Source organism: Papilio xuthus, unplaced genomic scaffold (genome assembly GCF_000836235.2).
Source record: "Papilio xuthus unplaced genomic scaffold, Pxut_1.1 DF826961.1, whole genome shotgun sequence".
In the NCBI taxonomy this organism is placed as follows: Eukaryota; Metazoa; Arthropoda; class Insecta; order Lepidoptera; family Papilionidae; genus Papilio; species Papilio xuthus.
This window is the reverse complement of record NW_013531688.1, coordinates 218,112-241,703: the sequence shown is the minus strand read 5'-3', so window position 1 is coordinate 241,703 and position 23,592 is coordinate 218,112. Positions and strand designations below refer to the sequence as shown.

The following is a 23,592-nucleotide window of genomic DNA, read 5'->3' as shown; positions in this document are numbered from 1 at the left end:
GAGCGGCGTGCGATGCTCGTCTGTTGATTGTTATTTTAACGGACAATTAAAATTTGATGGCCTCTTCCACTTCGTTAGTTTTCGACCTTACCCCACTCTCCTTACAAAGAATGCAACTTTTGTCTATGATAATGTAATTACCACTTTATTTTCAAAACTAAAGGGTTGTCTTTTGAATGATAGCATAATAAGTCGTAAGACGTTACTACACTACAATTGCTACTCTTACCGGCTGCACTAAATGTCAATAAAAATAGTCGTAAAATCTGTAGAGATGAAATGAGATTTGCAGTCTTCGGCTTCTAATAATAAAGTCCATATTGCTTTAAATGCAATAATTTAAGCGCCGTTATTTGGAATGCGCCAAGTGGAAATCATGTATATGCACACATTCGTTAAGAATTGACACTTATTAAGAGGAATAATTTTTTTAATTGGCATGACGACACCGCTTTATTACGTCCTGCCATCTCGCCCGGCACTCGTTAAGTGCGACGTGACATTGTTTGATTTGAATTCCCGCCATTTGTTCCGTGTCAATGATGCGGACTTTGTCATAGTGAGATTTTTTTTCTTTGAATCACTTTTGTGTGATCGTGCTGCCAGTTACTAATTAAAATTCTAAATGAACGGAGACATTCGATAAATGAAATTAAAAATAAAACATTGAAACTGATAATTGAAACAATTTGCATAAAATTTCGCTTTGGGAAGGATAAATTGGATTCGATGTTTCGTGTAGCGGGAGATAAAATCCATACATGTGATATGAGCCGAGGCGTTCCAAATTCAAATAATTCGATTGTGTGCGAGCGTGCGCGGGTGCGGGGTGCGCGGGGTGCGCGCGGGGGGGGGCCGCGGGCGCGTGACCAATCGCTAATTGGAGAATGTGCTCTTACGGAAGCCGATCGCTGTTCTATAATTGAACTTTTGAAATTAATTCAAATTTTTGATTTGGAACGCGCCGTTCAAACTCCCGGTGTTACTGTGGGAACTGACCAGCAGCTAGCTGTGAGCGCGGTAGACGCCTGGCCGCCATTAAATCATCATATATAATATCAAGATAATAAAATCAACTTTAATATTCAAATGCAATATGTGTAATAACGTGCGAGTTTGTTGAAACCATCAACATTTAGTTTTATTGCTTTACGTAGACAGCGGACCATCGTGTATCGCAAACTGAGTTGTAAAATTAAATAGATTTACACAATGAATGGAATTATCCATTTAAACTCATCATTCAGACTAATTTGTGACTAATACGAGAAGAACTACGATAAAACATTAGTCTTAGAAACACAAAAAAAAATTCTAAACGGGCGTCTTGTACAAACGGAATCAATTACAGTGGCACATGTATTAAGAGGTACTTGTACAAACTTGCCCCTTGTACACACATCCCGGGCGAGGGAGGAAATCTTCCTGGTCCTCGGCAAATGGCACTGCGGGGCGCACCGTGCCCCCTACACCACCCGCAGACGTCACAGGAATACAATGAGCCAGGCCACAAGGAAATATTGCAGTTTTTCTGCGGGTTCTTTTCCTTTCAATTTCCGGATAGCGAACAGGAGGCGCCCCACTATATGTCACGGTACACGGCACATCCCTCGATACGTGGACGGACTCGATATTTAACTATTACATGGTATTTGATTTGATTTCTTTTAAAGTATGAGGAATAAATGATGCAGTTCAATATATGATGATGAACCACGCATGAAACTACAAAAGCTGCCTAACCTTGTGTTGTGAAAAAAATCGGAATATTTCCCAGAAATATGATAAGATTGTGATGTGATTCATATTGAAAGTCTTGCGAGAGATTATTGTCTTGCGGAAAATCCCCAAGTGCAGACTCAATGCTTCCACCGTTGTTCAATTATCGACATTATGACTCAATATTATCAGAAATTTCTTAAGAAATTATTACAAAAAAGTTTAAACGCCTAACGTTACTTTTTCATAAATCAAGACTTTATGAACTTCATCATCATCATTCTAACCTTTTCCCTAAGTTAGGCGTTGTATTATCTACTCTTCCTTACATCTCTATCAGTTGTCAAATCTAAACCCTTTTTAGACATACCCGCAACCAATCCTTCCATCTTATAAAAATTGTTTATTGCTATTTGGCTAGTTGCTAATGCAAGTCTATCATTGAAACTGATCATAATCTTCAACCAGTATTTGATTGATATCCTTCAATCTACTGGTACTTCCTCCATCACTACCTGACCTCCTGCGTCCATGACAGCACTGATGATTAATCGCAAAACAATCTATCCCGAAGCGAATGAAGACATTGGCGTCCCGCAGTTGAACCTCCCAGAGCGTTGGAACCTATTATTACGCTGCTTACCTTAATTCGTGCCCTTTGTAAAGTATACGGTGTAAAAAAATGAAACGCAACTCAAATGACAGCAATCAAATGCTTAGCCGGATAAAAGGCAAGTGGGGCGCGAGCCTTGACTCCGTGCAGCATTTTTCTTTTGACAATATCCTTAAGATGAAGTGATAATTAAAAGTTTAAGATAATTATATGACGTAGTAAATTTTATGAACATTTGTGTAACGGCATGAAGTATGTTAAACGTGTATTTTAGCTATAACTCGTGGTAATAACAAAGTAAAAATTGCAATCACAGCAGGGAAATTGTGCGGTCGTGTGGAAACCCAAATAATAAAAGCGAAGCGCACGCGACGCGACGCGACGCGAGCAAGCACCGATGTTGTTCTTATAAAGGAAATAATTACCAAGAAAGCCATGATAATAAATTACACGGCATTTACGACTAATTTATTAATAGAAATTTTGCGACTAAAGCTTAGGAGTGTCGTAAATAAGTAACCTCGCAGCGGCCAATGCGAGCTCGTAAAATTTGTCCGCGGCCGCAGATTGGACGCGTCGCGCCCAATGGTTGCCGGTCAGTTTGAAAGTGACGGTTTACGACCGCCACGCGGCGTCTCTTTGCCATTTTGGCGCCAAAATTGACATGTTTAGATCCCGACGCGGCTTCCAGGTCGCGGCGTTTATGAGAGTGGTCAGGTTATAGCGCTGACGACTTGAGATATTAATAGTTGCAAGGAAATTGACGAAGCTGTGAGCTTCTGCTCTTTAGTGTGAACCACTACGATTGCATGATCATATTTGTAGTATAGTTGAATTAAATATCTTCATATGGAGTGAACTTGCAGCGAATAACAAAATGGTGTGTGTGACATGTGAAGCTTCGGTGACACGCAGCGGCGCGGCAGGGCGGCGGGGCGGGCACACACAAATAAAGCAACGAGTTACAATCGCTGCGCGTTTAAATTGCACGGCTATTTGCAGGCGAATTAATTAGAAAGATTTATGGAAGGATCTAGACTTCACCTACGGTCCTATGTAAAATGGAGGAGGTTAACAAGAATTTACAATGTAATAAAGCAGTCGGGAGCTGAGATTGACGAACAAGGCGACCGCGTGCGGCACATTACAATTAGCCCGCTTCAGGATATGCCTTTTTTTACGAAATTTGTTATGTACTAAAGACGATAAACCAATATTAATCTGACTGTATTCTGCCTTTAACTGATAACCGTCACAAATTATATCGATACTGTTTACTATCGCAAAACAGAAGTATCAGATATAGGTATAGTAATAAATAATTTCATATTATATGTATGTATATTTGTTGCGTGAAACTGTATCGGCTCTGGCATACTGTGGAACGAATTCAATAGATTCATAACGGACGCATGGAGGGCGAATGATGAAAAAACTGTGTGGTAATCCTGCAGGAGGCTCCCAGTGCAGGCAGGACAGCTCAGCCCGTGACGAATTGCCGACTAACACGACGCCAAATCCCGACTTTGTCCCCTTATTTTATTATTTCTCTTATGGCTCAGCTCTGAGAGGGGTGCGGGTGCTGTGCGCGGGGCGTGGGGGGCAGGTCATGCGTCGTCTCCTACATTATTCATTGCGCGTCGATTGCTGACACGCCGTTTACTGTTATTGCACTCCACAGATAAAAAAATAACTCGTCTATACTATGTCAACTATAACTGAAGCATTATCTCTACAGATCATAAAATAAAACAGTTAAAATTAAGAATCTTATAGGTTTATTAACTTTATCACTTTGCTGATGTTACTTCTTGATGTTTTAATCTATTATAATTTAAACTTTTTATAAAATAGAGGTCTTAATAGGCAATAATGATAGCAGTGGACGATAAAGATGTCTGTGAAATTCTATTAAGCCTGAATTAGTCGCGGTGTTGTCACTGCGCCGCTACTGTGGCGCCACCGCACGGAGCCGATCAACCGGCAACGGTGTAGCATAAAATATAAATATTGACAATTTTGTATCGTAACGAAAAAGCTCTCGAAAAGATTTTCCCGTGGTTTTTACGAGACGTGAGAGTTCCATGAGGTACAAAAGATTAGCGCGCGGGGCGTCGTAAAGAAACAATTTGCGCGCTCCCCGCGGCCGCCGGGACTCGCAGGCTTTATGGAATAAAACTCCCTCGTAAAAGAATATACTCTATTCAAGTTCAGACATTTTCAGATTTTCACTTAACTTGTCGATGATCTTCAGTAATTTTCAGTACAATTTCTTAAGTAATCTCTTTTCATACCTGCTTCCTGGTTGTCCTGCTTTAAGTTGTTAGTTGTAATGAAGATAATTTCCTTATTGGCTAAGAGGAGTGTGTGTATGTAAGAGTATTGTCGTACTTGTATTAAAACAAACTGCATTATTATTTCAAACAGAACATTTTATTGTTTAATCCGTTTAGAGTAAAATAAAAATATAAAATTAATAAATCAAAATCACATCGACATACAAGATGGACACGTACACCAAATAGTATATTTATAATACATTTATCAGTTAGATTTATGAAAGAATAAGTTTACGAACATCATTAGAACATACCGCCACTACCCTAACTTAGATAAGAACCAACTAGACAAAAATTTATTGTTAAAAACTCATATACAGACAAAATGTAACTAATATATTATAGCGAGACGTCCCGGGCGCGCCGGGCCGGCCCACGTGGCAAACATAAGGTTAATAAGTATGGCTTCCATGTTAACAATGCGAGAAATAATATATAACACAAACAAAACAATTCAGTCTCAACGCCCAAAAATATGCCTAATATACTAAACAAACAGAGTGAGAGACGCGAGGGCCGTGGCGGCGCTAGCGGCGCTCTGCTCCCTCGCGCCGGACACCGCTGCACCGCCGGACAGATGTCAGTGCCAACGAGTGCAGCGTTACCTCACACAGATGAATGCAGTACCAATAGAAATATCACTCGAACCGGATCGAGATCGTGCGATACAAAAATACAACAACCCAGCCTAAACAATAGAAAACCTTTTCGTTAGCCGCAGAGAGGGAAATAGCTCGAACACTATGTATAATTTTATCTGTAAAAGCATCTAGTTCTCTAATAATATAATGCACATACATATAACGTGCCGCGACGTCGTCCGCCGCGGCACTTAATTACAACTAACGTATACTGCGTACGTATTTTAGTTTCAACTAACTAATTAGTTAACTGCCATCTAACCGTCAGTCGGTAAATGAATCGGCGAATATCAACTATTTACGTATAATATTTAACTAGGCGAAAGAATAACGCTCTAGCATCTACCACCTTTAAATCAATGACAATAATTTAAAAATCTTAAGTAAAATCCTTATCATCTCACTTAGGCAAGTTAAAATTGTATCTTTTACGTATACATCGTTTTCCAATAGTTTCCCAATATACCTAATTAAGTTTTAAACTAAGCTCAGTGTATTTGTCGCTGAGAGGAGTTAGTATTGTAGTGGTACTTATAATTACAATTAGTATACACATATTACATTCAACGTTTTACGTATTTTTTAATCGTATACAATAATTCCGCAAACAAATTTCGAACATCGGCGCAAATGTTTCGTGTTCCAATAATAGAGCATCGGCCTGAAGCCGCGCTGGACTAAACGTCGCATGTCGGTGTGGTCGCACCCTGAGACACCCCTTCACTGTATCGTGTCTGATATGGTAATTTTGAAACTCAAATAGATATTCAATGTCAAATCGAAAGATTCGTACAGTGTTAAGAGGTTGGCCAATTGCAAAAACGAAGATTTGTTCTAAGGAACTTAAGCTAACGCCGCTTCCTGGGGCCCGCGGGCCCTCGGAGGAGACGTCGCGACGCCCGCCAGAGGGCGGACGCCGCGTTACAAAGCAAGGGAGGCGGAATATAAGAACTATTTTGCGAGCACCCCCTTTACGTACTTCGTTTTTGCAATGGCCAAACTAAGAGCAGGGGTGCACGAGGTAGCTCGTGGTGGAGCTGGGTGCTAGCTGGGGATCGCGCCTCTGAATCAGGTGGGCCTTAGAGTAGGGGGTACTCACGACGTCGGGTGTGGAGGCGCCGTCGTGTCCGCTGTCCGCGGCGGAGCGCTCGCCGTTCGCGTCCGGCGGCCGCGCGGACTCCCGCTCGTCGATCACCAGGTCGATTGGCATCTTGCCCTTTAGGCAGCTGATGTAGCGGTGGCAGAAGTTGTCGCACAGCTCGTGCACCTGCACACACACAACAACCACACGTGTTACTCTCCAGTAGCTACCTAGTTCTGATCTTCATAGAGGTCAGTGCCCTCTACACTTACACGCTATTTAACATTGTGCTGTAACTTAATTACTTTGGATGTGCGAAATTAACTTCCTTCTTCCTTGCCTATATTAATTCTAGAGAAAGACATAAAAAGTTGAGGTGCAAGGTGAAAAATGCGAAGCTAACAAAAGTTTATAGTTGCTACAATCTATAGTGTAAATAAATGTTATGTTAAGGGCACGGTCACACTGGCCACTGATACAAAGTTTACGATGCGGCAGCGACACCTGCAGGACAAAACTGACACCTTGCGAGCTCCAAAACAAACAGCAGTTATCGTTTCCCTCGTCGATGTTAATTAGTTGTTTTATTAACTTATCAGTTTCCTACATCGTTGCAATTGACACAGTTGTCAAGTTCACTGACTGACTTATGTAAACTAATAAATATTAATGCATTTATAATACTCAATGTTTATATTACTGAAGAAACTTGCAACAATTAATTATTGTCTACAAGAAAAAAGACAATTCAATCCAGACAATATGTTTAAATATAAAATTATTACTGGTCGTACAAAAATTAAAACTATAACACAATAGGTTGCAAGATGATCTATGTCATGTGCGGACGCAATAGACAACAAACAAAACAATAAAATTAATTTATGGTAACAAAAAACATGCAGCAGAGACAAAAGGGAATACATTCAGAGTCGCGCGGGGCACAACTGTCGCCCGTCCGAAAACTCAAAATAGGCAAATTTAAAAAAATAAACATTTTTTACCTCCGGCCCGTCATAAATACGACCCCCGACGGTGTATTAATTCCGTACCTTATAAATTTTCATAGGCATAATTAGCTTTTAAATTAACATAAAGCAATAAAAAGACTAAAGAAATTTTTAGACATCGCTCGAGCGCGAGCGGTGCAATGTAATAAAACTGAGGAGGCAGGTGGCCGCGGAAAAAACGAAGCTTTTCGAAAAACGAACGCGTCCTCTCGACCGATTTGAAAATAGAACGCGAGCCGGAAGCGGAAACGGCGCCCCCTAGCGCCGACAGCCGATTACGTCTTCGGTACACTAATTTCCTAATCGACAGCTTTTCCAAATTACACGCATCGTCCCGTTAAAAGACGATCTCGCGACCGAATGCCGTAGTTTGTTTATCATAATTTGAACTTTTACAACCCATCGTTGAAATTCATATTTATTGCCACGTGAATTTTATGGACACTAGAGAGGATGAGCCGGCCTCTCGTCCCCGCTCCCCGCTCCCCGCCGCGCTGTCAATGTCAAATTATGATTGAGAGCGCTTTCATAAGCTCACAGAATGACGGAGCAAGCGCGCGTGGTGAGCTGGCGAGTGGCCGCTGATCCCACACAACTTAGTAGTAACCATTTAGTGACATCAGCTAAGATTTGACATACTAACTCGAAACGAAAATTCAAATTTTAACCTGGCTGCTGTGATCCGAATGTGACTCTTAAGTGTATTCAGTAAAGAATTATATTTGTCTGTGGTATAACATCTCCGATACGACGTTGTTGAGTATAAGCGGTGTCTTTAATGAGATAATTCCGGCATTCCAGAGTCGAGTTCGGTCCGATAATAATCTTTTGGAAGATCGAACTTTTTCCAGAAATGTAACATTTGGAAACGAGATTAAATTATGGCGTGTTTCCAGATAAATCTTTTTTCTTCAATTTGTAATTAAATATTGTTGTATCCGGTTTATTCACATTTAATTGGTATAACCAATTCGTTTTATTAGCGAGATATAAAATTCAAATTGGATTTATGTTTCTTATCAGTTTGCAATGATAAATCAATGTAGAAAACATTGGAAACAATTCTTATTTATCAAAAGATCTGATACATTTGTAGATGCTAAGATATCGCAAATGGGACATTCTAAAATAAAACAAATACTTGTTCAAACAACAATTCTAAACGTAAATGAAACGAGAAGATACGCAATTGGTTTGCGTTTTGCTCGAGCATTGCCCAAACATACTACGACTACGCACGCGGATTATTTTTAAAGTTTTTTAAAAGAGGTCTAACGGTGGCAGTAGCGTGGGTAGTGGCCAGTGAGCAAGGATAAGATCTCGCAATGTGTGCCGCGGCCGCGCTCGCGTCTCATCTAAAAGGAGTTTTTTTCCGCGCCGACGCCGCGGCCAAGTGGGCGCTGCGCGTTTGTAAGCGTTGCTAAATTAATTTTTATTCGGCCGCCTAGTAATAGCCGTAAGTAGCGCATAAATAAACCCGCTCAAAACATCTTTGATATCTTGTTTCTCGGATTGATAGGTTCGCGTCTCGACAACAAAAAAACATTTCAAATTCAGAACGCAAATTCGCTTCGAAATTCGAAATGTTTTAACTTTTTTATTCGAGTTTTATTATCTGTGTTTTGAGCGTTATAAAGAATTTGTTATCTGCGGCGATGGACGTTACGACATCGGCCTCCATTACTGCGAGTGCATTATTAGTGAGATACAATCGGGGAGATGTAAATGAAAACTCATATAAACAAATATTTTATTGGACGGTGATGGTCGTTAATTACGGGATTGCGACTTTACCGTCCGTGTTATGTTGTGCTTCACTTCACAGTTCGCGCTGCAGGACCACTGCGGTTTGTCAACTAACTACTGCGGTTAACGGTTTTATCACATACTATATGTTGTATGTTTCTTCAAATTTTTTATGATCGCGAGTCAAAAAGCAGTTATAATCAATACAAATAATTAAAGACCGGTCCGCGCTCGCACAGCGGACGATTTGATTCGCACCGATAGCTTTATATGCCGGCGCTGTGCGTTGCCACATTCCGCAAATTAATTAATATTGACCAATTAAACGTGTGAATAGTTCCGAAATTAAAACGGTAGAGGGAGCCCCGTGCGGTTGTCGTGCATATTGTAAAAGCGGTCGCGCGGTCGTAAAGGCCAGGTTCGAGGCTCGGCCCGTAAACTAACAAATCTGACCCGGCTCGTAAATCACTTAGTCACGTTGTTACAGATAACGTTTACGAGTTAGAAACAAAATATGAAACAAAAAAGGAAGCGGACAGGTTTTTATTTTGGCTGCAACTTTACAGTGGCCATTAAATATACCACCGCACCGCATCGCACCGCAATTACACCTAAACACTATTTTATTATCGACTTCTTTAAATACCGAACGCTTTACTTCTTGTGGATAAATCTGTCTTATGTTATTATTATATTTAAAAAAAATAGAATCCGATGAAGCGTTCGCTGATTAACATTGTCAGTAAAACGAGCAATAAGTCTTCTAACGAATTCCACATTTGATTTGAGGTCCCACCTCCGCAGGTAATTAGGGGAACGTTCAAGGCTTCGTTGCTCACAAAAAACGAGATACAAGTCAGGACCAATCGCACATCCCGCCGCGGCCGACCCGCGGTGCCCTCGGCTACATTTAAAATATTAAAAGCATAAATCAAAAATGTTATTGGATATTTTAATATACAGATCTTCAGAAACTCATCATCATAGGGTCCCGCTATGCATGTCATTATTTTAACTTCATTGAAATAAACAATGCACAGATGGCGTCATTGTGCCGATTGGAAATCGCATCCAAATCACAATAAGTACGACAACAAAAGACAACAAAACCTTAACAAGGTCTCATTGTGAGCGGGCGGTGGATTTTTTTTACTTCATTTTTAATTATTTAAAGCTTTTAAAAACATCACCTGTGGACGTCGCGTCGCGCACTCGAGCGGAAATGGATTCGACTAACGGAATCTTTTTTCTTCGATTTCGTTCGACAAAAAGCGTAGACGAGATAGGAGCTGACATGTATAGGATAGGATATGAGCAAGTAACACAAAAAAAACGTCTTTTTCGAACACATAGAGAGGTACGTGGTACGCAGTTATTGACGCATCTAGTTGCTAATCAAATAATACAAAAAACATTCCTTCATAAAAATCGATTCTTGACTAAAGTTTGCGATAGTTATACAAGTCGATGCTTTTTTAGAACGTTATTATGCAATCGTATGTAGTGGTTAATCCTTCTAGTGTCTTGTGATTAAATCGATAAAAAATTACAGAAATCGGTTTTGACTATCGAAAATTTAAAAATGGAATTTGCTCTCGCGTCCGGATATTTGTAAATTCGGAACGCGTGATATTGTTTTTCTTTTTGAACCTGCCTTTATCGTCAGCGGCGGCGATTCGTAGTGCGGTGTCGCGTTACCGGTTATCTCGTTACGGAGACTTTTTGTGTGGACGCGCGTACGGTTTTTAACGAATCCGCCGGCCCCTCGCACGCAGTAGATCAATGGCGCCGGATATTTTATGGAATCCGTTGCGCCCGCCGCCAGCCGCCGGCCGCGAGCCGCCGAGAGCCGCGGATCTCGTTTCTCGAGATCGTTCGTTTCGATACAGACGTTAGTGGAACTAGTTTCGTCGAAACGTGACCATAATATTGACAAGTGGAATTCATCGGCCGCCATGCGTATGTGGACTGAGATTTGAATTTTTATTCTTTCTAATTAACATGACGCGAATGGTTGCAGGTCGCCGGGGCGAGGGCAGGGACGGGGTCGGACAGCAAGGGGACCCGCGGCGGTACCGTTAACTATCGATGACTGGAGGAATTCGGCGAAAGCAAGCAGCAGGACCGGTCCGGCGCAGTGCCCCGCCAGCTGCGAGCCGGCAGCTCTCGGCGCCGTATTGTTTCGTCCAGCACAGCTGACTGCCAGCTCGGTTTCCGCGGCCGCTGCGTGTCGTCCCGTGAGCGCGTGCGCCGCGCTCCCGACATCCCGGCCCGAGTCCGCCGCTCGGATGATCGCAACGATATTATAGCGGCAAATACGACGGAGACCGGTTCCGCAAACCCGCGCCGACTCTCAATGTATTCCCATTATTATAAACAATGAATTTACTTACTTTTTCTAATTCTAATAGATGAAACCGTAGTACTTGTATCGCTTGCACCATCTGAAAACAAACACAATTGTCAGTCAAGTAAGTGTAGTTAAGCACATCAAAAATATCATTGTGATCTCAGAATTTCATCGAATTAACTCAAAATAACTGTTTTGTCCCTCATTTTCGTCTAAAAGATATTTACTGCTTACAATTTATATTACTTTGATTTTAAATTGAAAATCAATATCGGTTAGTAGCAGGCAATTTAGTTGACCTATTCAAAACAAGTCTAATCGGGCTGATTCAAAAGAGCAATAGCTTAGCGAGCGATTGTCCCCGGCCTGCAGAGGGCTGCGAGGTGCACAAACTGCCCGCTACAATGCGCACAAAGCGTATCTCACTGCTGTAGAGATGTGCAGCCTCCATTGTTACATGTATCGCTTATATTGAACTAAACAACGCTGTACTAATAATTAATTTTGGTCTTAAGAACCTTATTGTTTACTTTTAAAATTAGTCCTACAGTAAATGTGTGTCATAAAATGCTGTTGCTACGCCAGTCCGCTGTATTTCAGTTTTGCATTCGATTTACTTTTAAGAATGTTCAGCGACTTTTTTAATCGATACATATCTAAATGTTGGAACTTAATGCCGTTTTAATAGCTCCTTGATTTGTTTCTGATTGCCGGCCGCGTAGCCCTCACCGCACCGCGCCCGCGCCGCCCGGCCAGCCGCTGCGGTGCCTTCAGCGACCTCATTGCGATTTTAAATTCGTTATTTAAAAAGCAGATGCATTTTAAATACATATTTTCACCAATAAATGATGTAAAATGTTAAAGATGTAAGCTAGCCTAAATTAAAGTGTTCCTAACATTTGTATGAAATTTAATAAAATTATATACCAGGGCGCCATGAATGTAAAGAGCTGGGTGCAATATCAATTAAAGGAATGTGCCCGCAGCCACCCCCGTGTATTTGCGCAGGCAGGGCGCGGGCGCTGCCAGATAGCCGCGTGTTTGCCCGAGGCGTGCGGGGCGCAGCGCGGGGCTCCGCTGACGGCCACGCGGCCTCTATTTGTTCAGTTTAAGACCCCGTGCAACTTAAACAAGCTACCGTCGTTTGTACACTGTGTGACAACATAAATGACACGCTCAAAAGAGCCCTTGACCTCACGTTAAAGTGATTCAACGGTTTTCTTGTAAAATCTCTACATTTAAATAATACAAGATGATTTACTACGGCTTAATGATCTTTTAATAATTGTTGGATCTAAATTAAATTACTCATATTTTTTTACTAATTCTTTTCATATGTTTTTTTTATGTTGCTAACTTTTAATTCACACTTCATATTTTCGTATCAAAAGTACTTAACCTCAAAACTTAGGTCCTAAATATAGTAGAATCTATTTGTAGTAATTCGAATAATAAAAGATGAAATCATAAAGAGCTCGTATAAAATTAATATTGATATAAATATATTAACACAAATGTTACTAGTAGGTGGGAGCTTGTTTGCTTTGGAGCCGGGAGTCTGTCTGTTCGTATGTCTGTATGTCTGTGCGGGCTCAGCTGACATTACAAACACAGATGTGACAAGTTCAAATAGCCTGCTAACCAACGCGATACCAAAATAGGGTGAACATAAAGTCTACTTTCAAGGATACTACAAATATCACGTTAGAATGTTCAAAGAAAAATACTAGAAAAAATGATCAATATTTTATAAGAAAGTTAATATGTAAGAGAGAATTTATAACCAAGTAAACTAATAGTGAGACAATCTTCATCAAAAATCAATAGATAAAATGACTAGATAATTCAATGATAAGAAACTAATGTTTTGTTTTTAATTCCCAGCATTTTAATATAGAGATGAAAATATGTGCGTTTTAGGTTTTACGAAAATTTAATTCGGACTTAATCCTGATAACTGTATAGTCACCCTAGTCGCCGTAACAAATCCTGCGGCCGCGCCGAACTTACAATATTAGTTTAATGCATTAAAAAACTTAAACTCTCCTTTGTTGATATTTGATAACTTGTAGGAGGCGACGCGACGATGTGACTACAAAAAGTGTGCTTCTACAATAATGTGTGTGCGTTTGTATCACATTCCTGTGCAGTCGAGTTTTAACTATTTACATAAAGTAAAAACAAAATATAACAATAGAAGTAATCAATATCAAATATTTTACATAAACTTCAAATAGTTAAAGGCTTTAAAGTTTAAATAACCATATCGAATTTAAACTAATTGAGTGCGTTACAAGTTTATTGCCTTAGCGAGTTAATTGTAACCGAACAAAACGACAAACAAACAAGCCTAGTGGCTGTCAACGGTCACTTGAGGTTGGAATGACGTAACACGCGGACCTTGTTACAATATAATGACGCTCATTCATGCCCTTTCTACTAATGTCCTTAAACACAAACATTCAATACAGAAAAACAACAACCACGAACCACACTTCAAAGTTACTTAAGTACCGAAACAATCTAACATTTGCACACAAAACTTTATAATTACCCACAACTAGACAGACATATCATTTGTAACACAATAATGCAAAGGAATTGCTCGCGAGGTGTCTTTTCAAAGGATCCATTGAAATCATAATAGCAGCTGAAGATATAATGAGTAATATTTCTAAAGACTGTCCGCCCGCTCTAACATGTGAGACTAATTATGGGGAAGACGAATTAAATTAAGAGTGGATTACCATTGCTGTGTACAGATCATCAAAGAATAAGGTAATTGCTGTAAAGTAGATTGTATCAAATTCTGTAGAAATCGATTATTCAATACAATAATAATCTTGCAATTAGGCAGGGATTAGGGAGGAGTGGCGGCGGACTCGTGAAACGAGTCACCGATATCTGATGACCACAACCAGTCTGAAAAGACTGCAGTTAGTGGAATTGATAACAGATTAATTTCCGATGATTAAAAAATGTAAAATGTCGTCAGTGTTATTGGTGACAGAGTGTAAGGGTGTAGACACACATGGTACAGTCGCAAACACATGTCGCTGCTACAAAAACACCAACTTAATTTACTTATGTGTGTACAAGTTTGCTGAGGCCGGATGTTGTGTGTGTCTGTTATCTGTGACGCAGGCAGGCTGGGCTTATCAGGCCCGCAGGCAGCCACCAGGCGGCAGGTAAGAGGTTGGTTTATGGCGTCACGGGCCGCTACCGTTCCTACCTCGTTGCCGTCGCTTTTGATTTATGTTAATTATCGTTATTGCCTTGTTTGTTTTGACTATTATTAGTATCGGATAACGCGTCGTGCTATTTGTTAATAATACAACAATGCTAGTTGTCAATGTTTGAAACTACAATACTGAGATTGGTTTGACTAAGTTGTCTTTTGAATGCTATACAAAACAGCTGACCTTCCAGGAAATCTTTAAGATGATACTAAAAGACAGTTCCGTGTACTATGAGCAAGAACAATGTCGTTTTATGGTAGAGCGGAGCGCATTGCCTCACGACCGCCCGCGCCCCGCCTGCGCCTGATTCGTAATGCCTTAGATTTTATTTGTTAAAAATCGGTTAAGTACCCGTGTCGAATAGCGGCGGTGGGTGGCCGCCATCGTCTCGTCTTATTTTTATTATTTCGCTTTTTTTCCCCGCGAGTTGCTTGCCGCTAGCCGCTAGCCGCTAGCCGCTAGCAGCGGGGGACGGCGCGATTCCGTCTCTTTATGAGTGACACTACACTATGGACATTTTTTAATCTTCATTTTTGTCGTTCCCGGAACGTTACCTGCTCGCCCCGGAGCGGAGCTAATCAAATCGTAAATTAACCAGAGATGTGAAGTATAAAATGTTAACTATTTTATGGAGCATTAAACTGGGACCCACTTTATTTATCTTAGGGGATATAAAATCGTCGGATACTTACTAATGAGTCGACCTCGGGGTCCGCTATGTAATAAGGTTTTTCTTGGCGTATCTGTGGACAGAGAAATATTGCAATTAAATTGTGAAAAATATGACAAAAACAATTTCTGAAAAAAAAAATACATTTGCCCAGTGTGCATATTCGCGATTCTTATAAATCAAATCAGCGACATTTCATTGTTTTTGTCATGAAATATCATAGACTAAAATATCGAACACTGACAACAAACTCACGTCAAAAATATAGCCATATCATTTAATGGTAAATAAATATTACATAAGAGTATTGTGGTAAGAAATATATTAATTAGTAATCCATAAAGTGTAGTCGCGTTAATCAGTGGTAGAGCAGCAGAATACGGCCGTAGGCGGCAGCACTGTCGCGCTGTACATAGAGTAAGTTAACATACAGCACCACCACGTGCACTGTTGAAGATTTTACTATAATAAGACAGGCTGCTAAGTATTTATAAACCTTAGAAAATTAAAAGTTAAAGTTTGTTTTTCTTTATTCCATAGTCTTTGCCGGCAACAGAGTAAGTTTTTTCGACATTTGAACCTAGTTTGACCGGAAATGCGATACCATCACGAGCCTTATGCAAGGCGGCCGGGTTTTTAATAGATATTAGTTACCACCTCGGCCCAGCGACCTGCCGCGCCAAGCACGAACCCGGGACTAGTTTGTATGCTGCACATGACTACATCACGCCTTCGATGTTAATAAAGGTTGTATTAAAAAATAAATTTCAAATTAATAACGATTTTAATCAGACTTCAAACCTTATAATTATAAATAAAAAATAATAGGGTAGGACTATGTGCCTACATCAAAACTAATTTGTTTTAATGTTGAATAGACAAAGACAGCTGAACTAAATAAGAAGGTGTTTTAAAGTGTAATCTGAACTTTGAATAGTTTTTTATAGAAAAGTTTTGTAAACGAGTGACGAGCAGAGCAGGCAAACATTATTATTGTAAAATATTATAAAACGGTTAGGAACGTATATTGATGATTTATGACCACGAAACTGAAGACGTGATAGATGTGTCAGGACCTCGCTAAGTGGAGGTCCGTGGTGTCTGCTTACCCCTCTGGGTTACTGGTCTAAGTTATTATTGTACAAGACAGAAAAAGAACTGAGCTCGCAGAGAACATGAAACTTAAACAATAGAGGTAAAGATGTCTCTAAATTGTAGGATGAGATTTAATATATCATTGTTTGATATTTAAACTCAGTTAACATTTAGGTTTAAAGCTTCTGTTTCATTATAGGATTCAATTTGCGATCTATTCATAGACAAGACAATCTTACAAATATCCTTGTAATGATTAGTAGTTACGTGTCTGTTGTTTTATTATTACTCTTTGCTAAATAGAAATAAAGGTTAAAGTTTAACTAAACAATCAAGTTAGGTTATTTTACATGTTTATTTTTTATATTTAAAATTACAGGAAGAAGTTGACAAGTTTTTATTTACATGGGCATACACAAGGCGTCTAACTGTCTGATCTGGTTTCTAACAATAAACCAATAAAAACATGTCTTCATCCCTTGCTTATCTGTGTGAATGTATGGATCTACATAAAGTGGTTATTGCGTACTTTGTTACATTAATTAAAAAAGTGTAATGACATGTTTTGCGTAAAGCCGTACAAGTTGATAATACCGGTTCCACTCGCCATTGTAACTTGTCAAATGCTGCACCAACTGCAATAGAACGTTAATCAAATTAACACCTTACCGCATTACAATAAGACGTAAATTTATTCACCGGCTCGTGCCTTTTAACGAATGCCTCACAGTTAAATGTAAAGAGTAGATTAAGATCTCTGAGACTTTAATGACTCGATTACTTTATAGATTCTAACCAAGCCTTGATAGTTTCTACTTTAATAAATATATATTTGAGAACTTACTTCTTATTTTAACATATTTTTACTTTATTATGTACTATAAGAAGAATTAAAAATTAACGCTATATGTTTTGAATCTTATTATATTTTGTAATAATTCCAGCAAATTATATTTCTACATATATAAAAAGATGAAACTAAGACTATTATCAGCAAAATAAGACTGTTGCTTTACTTTGTGTTCAAAAAAACGTTTGATGAATGAACAAAATAGATATGCAAATACGGAAGACGTATCTAATATTTATAGACCATCTTTGGTTCGTATTAGAGGGCAATAAAACCATTCGACAAGTAACAGGTTTTTATAAATTCGTCGCCATGTTTCCTCGCGGCCGCAGCCAGGGAGCGCGACTTGCGACCTTAAAACCGATTACTTTAGACAACAGAATACCACTCAGTATTCTGTATAAATTTATAAAATATATGAAACAACTTGAGAATACAGTCTGGTTTAAATTACGCCAGTACAGTAGGACAGTAGCGCTGTGCTTGTATGGACTGTATGGGTATTCAATTTGCCAATTCTAAGTCTTCGAAATACTTTTAACTAAAGACAATAAAGCACCAGTTGTAAAATGTAATTTTTAATAGATTACACGATAATGAAACCAAAAGAAGCAAGGGTACATGATAAATAACATAAAAAACGTGATCACCAAATGGCTATGTACACAATCACGCAGTCTTATAATAGATCAATGATGGCGTTTGTAAGTTACATAAACACATGTCCCTCCCCGCGCCCTGCCCCCAACGTGCCCGCGGGCGAGGAAGTGCCTCGTTTGTGAGGCCAGCGACCCATGGAGCCCCCACTTCGGAGCCCCCACTTTTGGACACCACGAATTAAATGCTAATAAGCTACGTTCCACCGATATCGTCTTGGTAACCACCAATTTCGATGTAACTGCTCAGTACTTTGTTCCCACGCGCTCAAATATATTATATATAACTTTGGAGAGTTTGCCCCAATAGCACATTGTGGCTAACATACGATAAACGCAGTTTTTCATCTAGTTATCTGACATAGATTAGTTTTAAATCATCTTTTCATTTTTAAACGAGACTAGGAAGTAATAGTGGAGTTTGTAACTAACCATCGTACGGCAAACGAGGCAGAAGCCATTTTTAATTGATGAAATTGTATAGATTGAATAATGGGTAGAGAGGACACGCTCTAAAACTTAAGTCATAGACCCCATGCAGCTTTATTTGTTGTTATTTACTATTTAAGAGAAATGAATCTGGTAGATACTACGGCTAATGATATCGTTAAGACAAGTAAAGAAACAAAATTATTGAAATAAGACTTGAAAATTGAAGCTTCTTCTATGTGAATTACTTTAGTGTCAATATTCTGATAATTTATATTAATAGGTAACATGTAAATCCTTTGAACAATTTCTATGTTTACGTTTGCCAAAAGGATTATTTTTTATTGGTAAAGAGTGAAGTGACCGTGGAGTAAGTTCTGGAGAAAAAAACACTTCACACAAAGATATTTTATAGTTCCATTATTGTCTATGTCGTGTAATTACCGTCTCGTCTTGGCTTTGTTAATTATTTCTACTTGGTAAGGGACAATTCTATAGATACATTAATGTCACAATAAATGAAAAGAAAGCAGATGTTACTATCGCAGTGTCGAGGCGGTCGTAAACCGAGCGACCATCTCTGGCATAACTTTTGACTCGCCCTAAAAATCTTTGTCCGAGAGCAATTGTCGTTCTCTCTATTCATAAAGGTATACCTGCTTTTATCATCCGTCCCTTTGTGCACTTTCAGGCGAAACACTGCATTGTCGTTGTAATTGAATAAATGCCTTTTTCTAAATCCTTTTGTGGTCTTCTCTAAACTTCTCAGGACACGGAGCAGTGGACGACTGTTGGAGTTTTTTTTTATCGATTTAGTAAGCGCGTGTGCCAAAATACCGTTCGTCCTGAGATGCCTTCGCTACCTGATCGTAAAAAATATGAACGGAACCAACAAAATTCATAATCAATAGATTTATTTATAATGTATTAATGAAAATTAAACTCTATCTGTCACAGTTTAGAGCTCAGATAGCAATTGCGGCAGAGCGCGATGCGACGCGGCAGTGCGCGGCGGAGCGCACGCGGCTCCAAAATCGCTACCAAACGTGGTACCCTGTAATTTGTTATAAAAAATCTATTTATGAGATAAAATAAAGCACTGCGACGCTACCTAAGATGCCGTCGATCGATCTTGCTCGCTTATAATAAATCACGTCGCGTCCCGCGATTATGACGCTTGTCATCTTCGTCGTACGATTTATAATCGCGTGCAATATTCAATGGTAAATTATTCCATAATGCGTAAAGGTTGAATTTTGTAATTTAGTTAGGTCGCCTCCTATTTAATAACGTTTTTTATACTCCGGCCGGCAGGTGGAGTTTTTTTCGTTTGTTTTTTACTTTAAAGAATCGATAGCTGATGAACGGCTTCTGAAGTAGTCGGTGGTCCGATGCGTACTTTATAATTATTATGTATAGTGTCTTCTCAGTGCAGGTCACGTGCTGCGGCCAGTTTACAAGCGCGTAATGAAGGAATCCGTTTACGCGCACCTGTGAGTACTAACACTCAGCCTGTTCACAAAAACAGCCATAAATATCGCTCAAACAGAACTGCTCCTACTGAATATTGCGCCCATAAAGCCGGCTCAATAAAACCCTTTGCTCGGTTTTGTTCTCGAGCTGACTCTTCGCCTTTTGTTTGCTCAGACCATAAATATGTTAATATATGACTTATTCATAACAGCAATTTGGAAATATTCCGAAAAAGAATTTAGTTAAAAAGCTTCGCGACTTAGGTTCTCTAACCCGCTAGTGTTACGCGAGAGTACTGTCTGCGTCTGGCTCTGACTCCCAGTGACGCTGACTACCTCAATTACATCAGAGTCCACTTATTGGACCTTTTAGCGAGCTAAACTGATCCGCCTCAAATACGTAAGCAATGTAAATACGTTTCGATAACAAAATTAAAGAAACATCAATAAGTAAGAATCGTAAACAAGTTGTTTAGTAAACGTTCACAATCCTTGAAAAAAAAAGATTCCCAAATAAATCTCGCCAGCAATATTTTACACGCAGGCATTAAAAATCATTCGCATACGTCAACTTGAAAATCGCATGGTGTGAGAAAGTTTTCTACTCGGCCCAAAAAAATCTAAACACTCCGTCCGTTTGTGCGTTCACCCAAGTTGGAGCGGGACAACCTCTGTTTGTTAGAGGGAGACGGATCTAATAAGGAATAGTTTTTCATGCATTTTTTGCTCCGAAGTTTGAAAATTTTATTTTTAATACGAGTGGAGTTGAAAAGATAGGAGGGCACAGGGCAGGTAGACGACGCCGAGTCTCGGTATTTGCTTAGCTCCTTTTTTTATCTCGCGAAGATTCCTGTCTGATTTATGGCGGCGGGCGCGACGATTTGTGAGCTGTAACACCGATGCCAGTTTTGTCACTAACGGGCCTCGGCCTGATTTATTAATTGAACGGAGGCGTGATCCGGTTCTGACAGTCGTCCCAGACCCCTAATCTTCCGACATCGGGCCCTCTTATTTTATCACACGACGGATCTGTCAAAATTTTCCCGCTCGCGGCCATGTCATTATGACATTAGACGGTTTAAAATCGTTATAATCTTTTTCTTTATAAGTGCAGTGCGAAGTAATAATGGTCCTCACTAAGCCATAAAGTAAATTGATTGTTTTGTCATAACTATAAGTTGTAGTCAAGATAATAAATGTTTCTGGTCCCATTCATCCGGAACAACTGGTAGTATAGCAAAACAAATCGGAAACTCCAACACTGCGAGCTATAACCGCGTTAGTTACCCATTTAACCGGTCCCTCGGGGTCATTCCGACGCAGAAGGTCAGTTTTTCGGCCATTAACGCGATCAGAGGGTCGAGGAGGAATTAGGAATTGCCATAAAGGTGGTGCGTAATGACTCACTCCGGACCACTGGCTAGCTTCTGTGTAATATCTACTCTAGCAAAACATATTGTTTACATCATTTCTTCGTCTTCATCACTTGCAGTACGTAAATAAAACTATTCTACAACTTTGAATATGTGCCTGAAAAAAATTGGATATTTTTTGTACCAACACCATTGTCTACGTTTGAATTACAAAAATATAGTCTGTACATTTCTGTATAATCTGTATTTGTTTGGATTATGAAGAGCTTTTTTTTTTAATTTCGATACAACGAGCACAAAGCACTACAAAAAGCAGCGCAGCCATGAATGTGTAACGATGGATTTGTGTTTTTTTTTCGCGATCGTGCGATGATACATCTTACGTTGATTCACGGATTAATACTTTATGATGCGACAGCTGTTTATTTATTATAACATCTTTCCATAATCTGCTTTCAATGCACAATTTCTTAAGCCTCCATCTGCCCGAAAAAATAAGCGCGGCAAAAACTTTGTTTACAGCATTTACATCGAGACGATAGAGAACGTTTTAATAAAATACCTACATACATTCACTGGCCCGCTTTTAAGCAGCTTTTGTATACTGCATGAATTATTGTCGGAACACAATTTTTTAAATTTTTTTGTCTAAGAATCCTACAAAATCTCTACAGTAATGTGTTGCGTTGCGTATGTGACTTGTCTTCTATTTTTATTTGGAATTGTGGAATAACTTGTGATCAAAAATCACCGTATGTCATCTGTCATAAAGAAGTCATGATTATACAAGTCGACTATCGCTTAACGAGAAGGTGTTAGAGCAGACACTTCAACAACACCACAATAACACTTCGCCACCGAATCCTATATTAAAGTGATGAATAATTGAATCGCCGTAAACCCTTGGCGCGGCGTTCCCATGGCCACCGCGGGGCCGCCCAACAGACAACCAAACAAACAAACAACAAATTCATAACGGTGCGTGTTTACTGAAGCTCGAGAGCACTCGCGCGCGCTCCATTTGAAAATAAACAAGCCGATGAGTGTTTTAAACAAGAAAAAAAACAAAAGATAAACAAATGTTAAAGAACGCAAGAGCAACGCGCTCACCCCAATCCATAGCGGCAGAGCAGCGGTACAATGGCGCGCGTGTGCCTGCGCAGAAATAAACGCGTCTAGTGCGTACGCTATGAATAAGTAAGCGCATTCGGCGCCCTTATTTTGCCTTTTTTTAATTTCCAAACGCCGGTCTGCCGCGACCCGCCGCCCGCCGCCCGCCGCCCGCCGCCCGCCGCCCGCCGCCCTGCCGCTCCCAGCGGGTCAGAAATTAAAGTGTAATGGCGCAATGTTTAATAAGTTATCTGCGGGTAGGGATGTGTGTTTGGCTTTTGTTAATACAATTTTTTAGAGCTAATGCTTTAAAGGGGGTCGAAAATGAACGCCGTCGGGTCGGGGGACCGCGGCTGCGTATGTTCCTGCACATTAATGCAAACTTTTAGCGAGTTAACGTTTCATATTAACGAAATCATCTGTCGTCAATTGATCGTTGACTTTGGTAAGGTTAAATTATATTACTGCATTTATGTTAAATTCATTTTTTTATACAGAACCCATCATAATTAGAAAAGTAACTTAGTTTTATATTACGGAACTTAATGTTCATGTACTAAATTTATTTTTCATGCCCTTCGTAATTGAGAAGAAAACAAAGATTATAAGTAGAAAGGCAGCGAGGCGACACTGGGGGTCATGTTATTCCCATATTAACCCTCAATCATTGACACATTGATGAAACAATCAGGGCGCGAGTGCGGGGGGTGACGGCGGGCAAAGGGTTAGGCGCATTACTGGACGTAATCTTGATTGATCTGCTACAAATAACGTTGGTCTGCGAGTCGTGTCGTGTCAGACTCACCCCCGCCCCCGCCCCCGTGTTGGGGGCTGACTGTACTTTTCGCGTAACTGTCAATTCTGTAAATACTGTCAAATAAGTTTGGTTTATGAACACTATATTGTTATCGATACTTTTTCATTTGCGTTGAATGTTTTGGAACATATAGATTTACCTAATATTTTGTAATAACACCAAGTTGTTCATTACTAAGATGGTAGGTACACTGTCTCATTTTTTTAAACTTTTTTTAGTATGTATGGAGTGGAATATTAGTTTGTAAGTTTTTCTATTAGAATATATGTATAATATAGGGTTTCCTAGGTATTAATGTATACAAGATATGTATAGGATTCTCGAGTAATATCTAAGCATTGCTATTGACGTCGAGCTTTTGTTACCTAACCAAAACATATAC

General features: G+C 39.7%; 1 protein-coding gene across 5 annotated transcripts in view; it reads right to left on the bottom strand.

Moving 5' to 3' along the window:
- The window catches only part of hth (Meis homeobox homothorax), a 210,078-nt gene that overhangs the window by 174,937 nt on the left and 11,549 nt on the right, over positions 1-23,592 (bottom strand). For all 5 annotated transcript variants that reach the window (XM_013315320.1, XM_013315323.1, XM_013315321.1 and 2 more), the window contains exons 3-5: positions 15,431-15,481; positions 11,543-11,593; positions 6,412-6,579 (exon numbers count right to left, since the gene is read on the bottom strand). In XM_013315320.1, the coding sequence (XP_013170774.1) occupies positions 6,412-6,579; positions 11,543-11,593; positions 15,431-15,481 (270 nt within the window). The remainder of the gene's footprint in view (positions 1-6,411; positions 6,580-11,542; positions 11,594-15,430; positions 15,482-23,592) is intronic.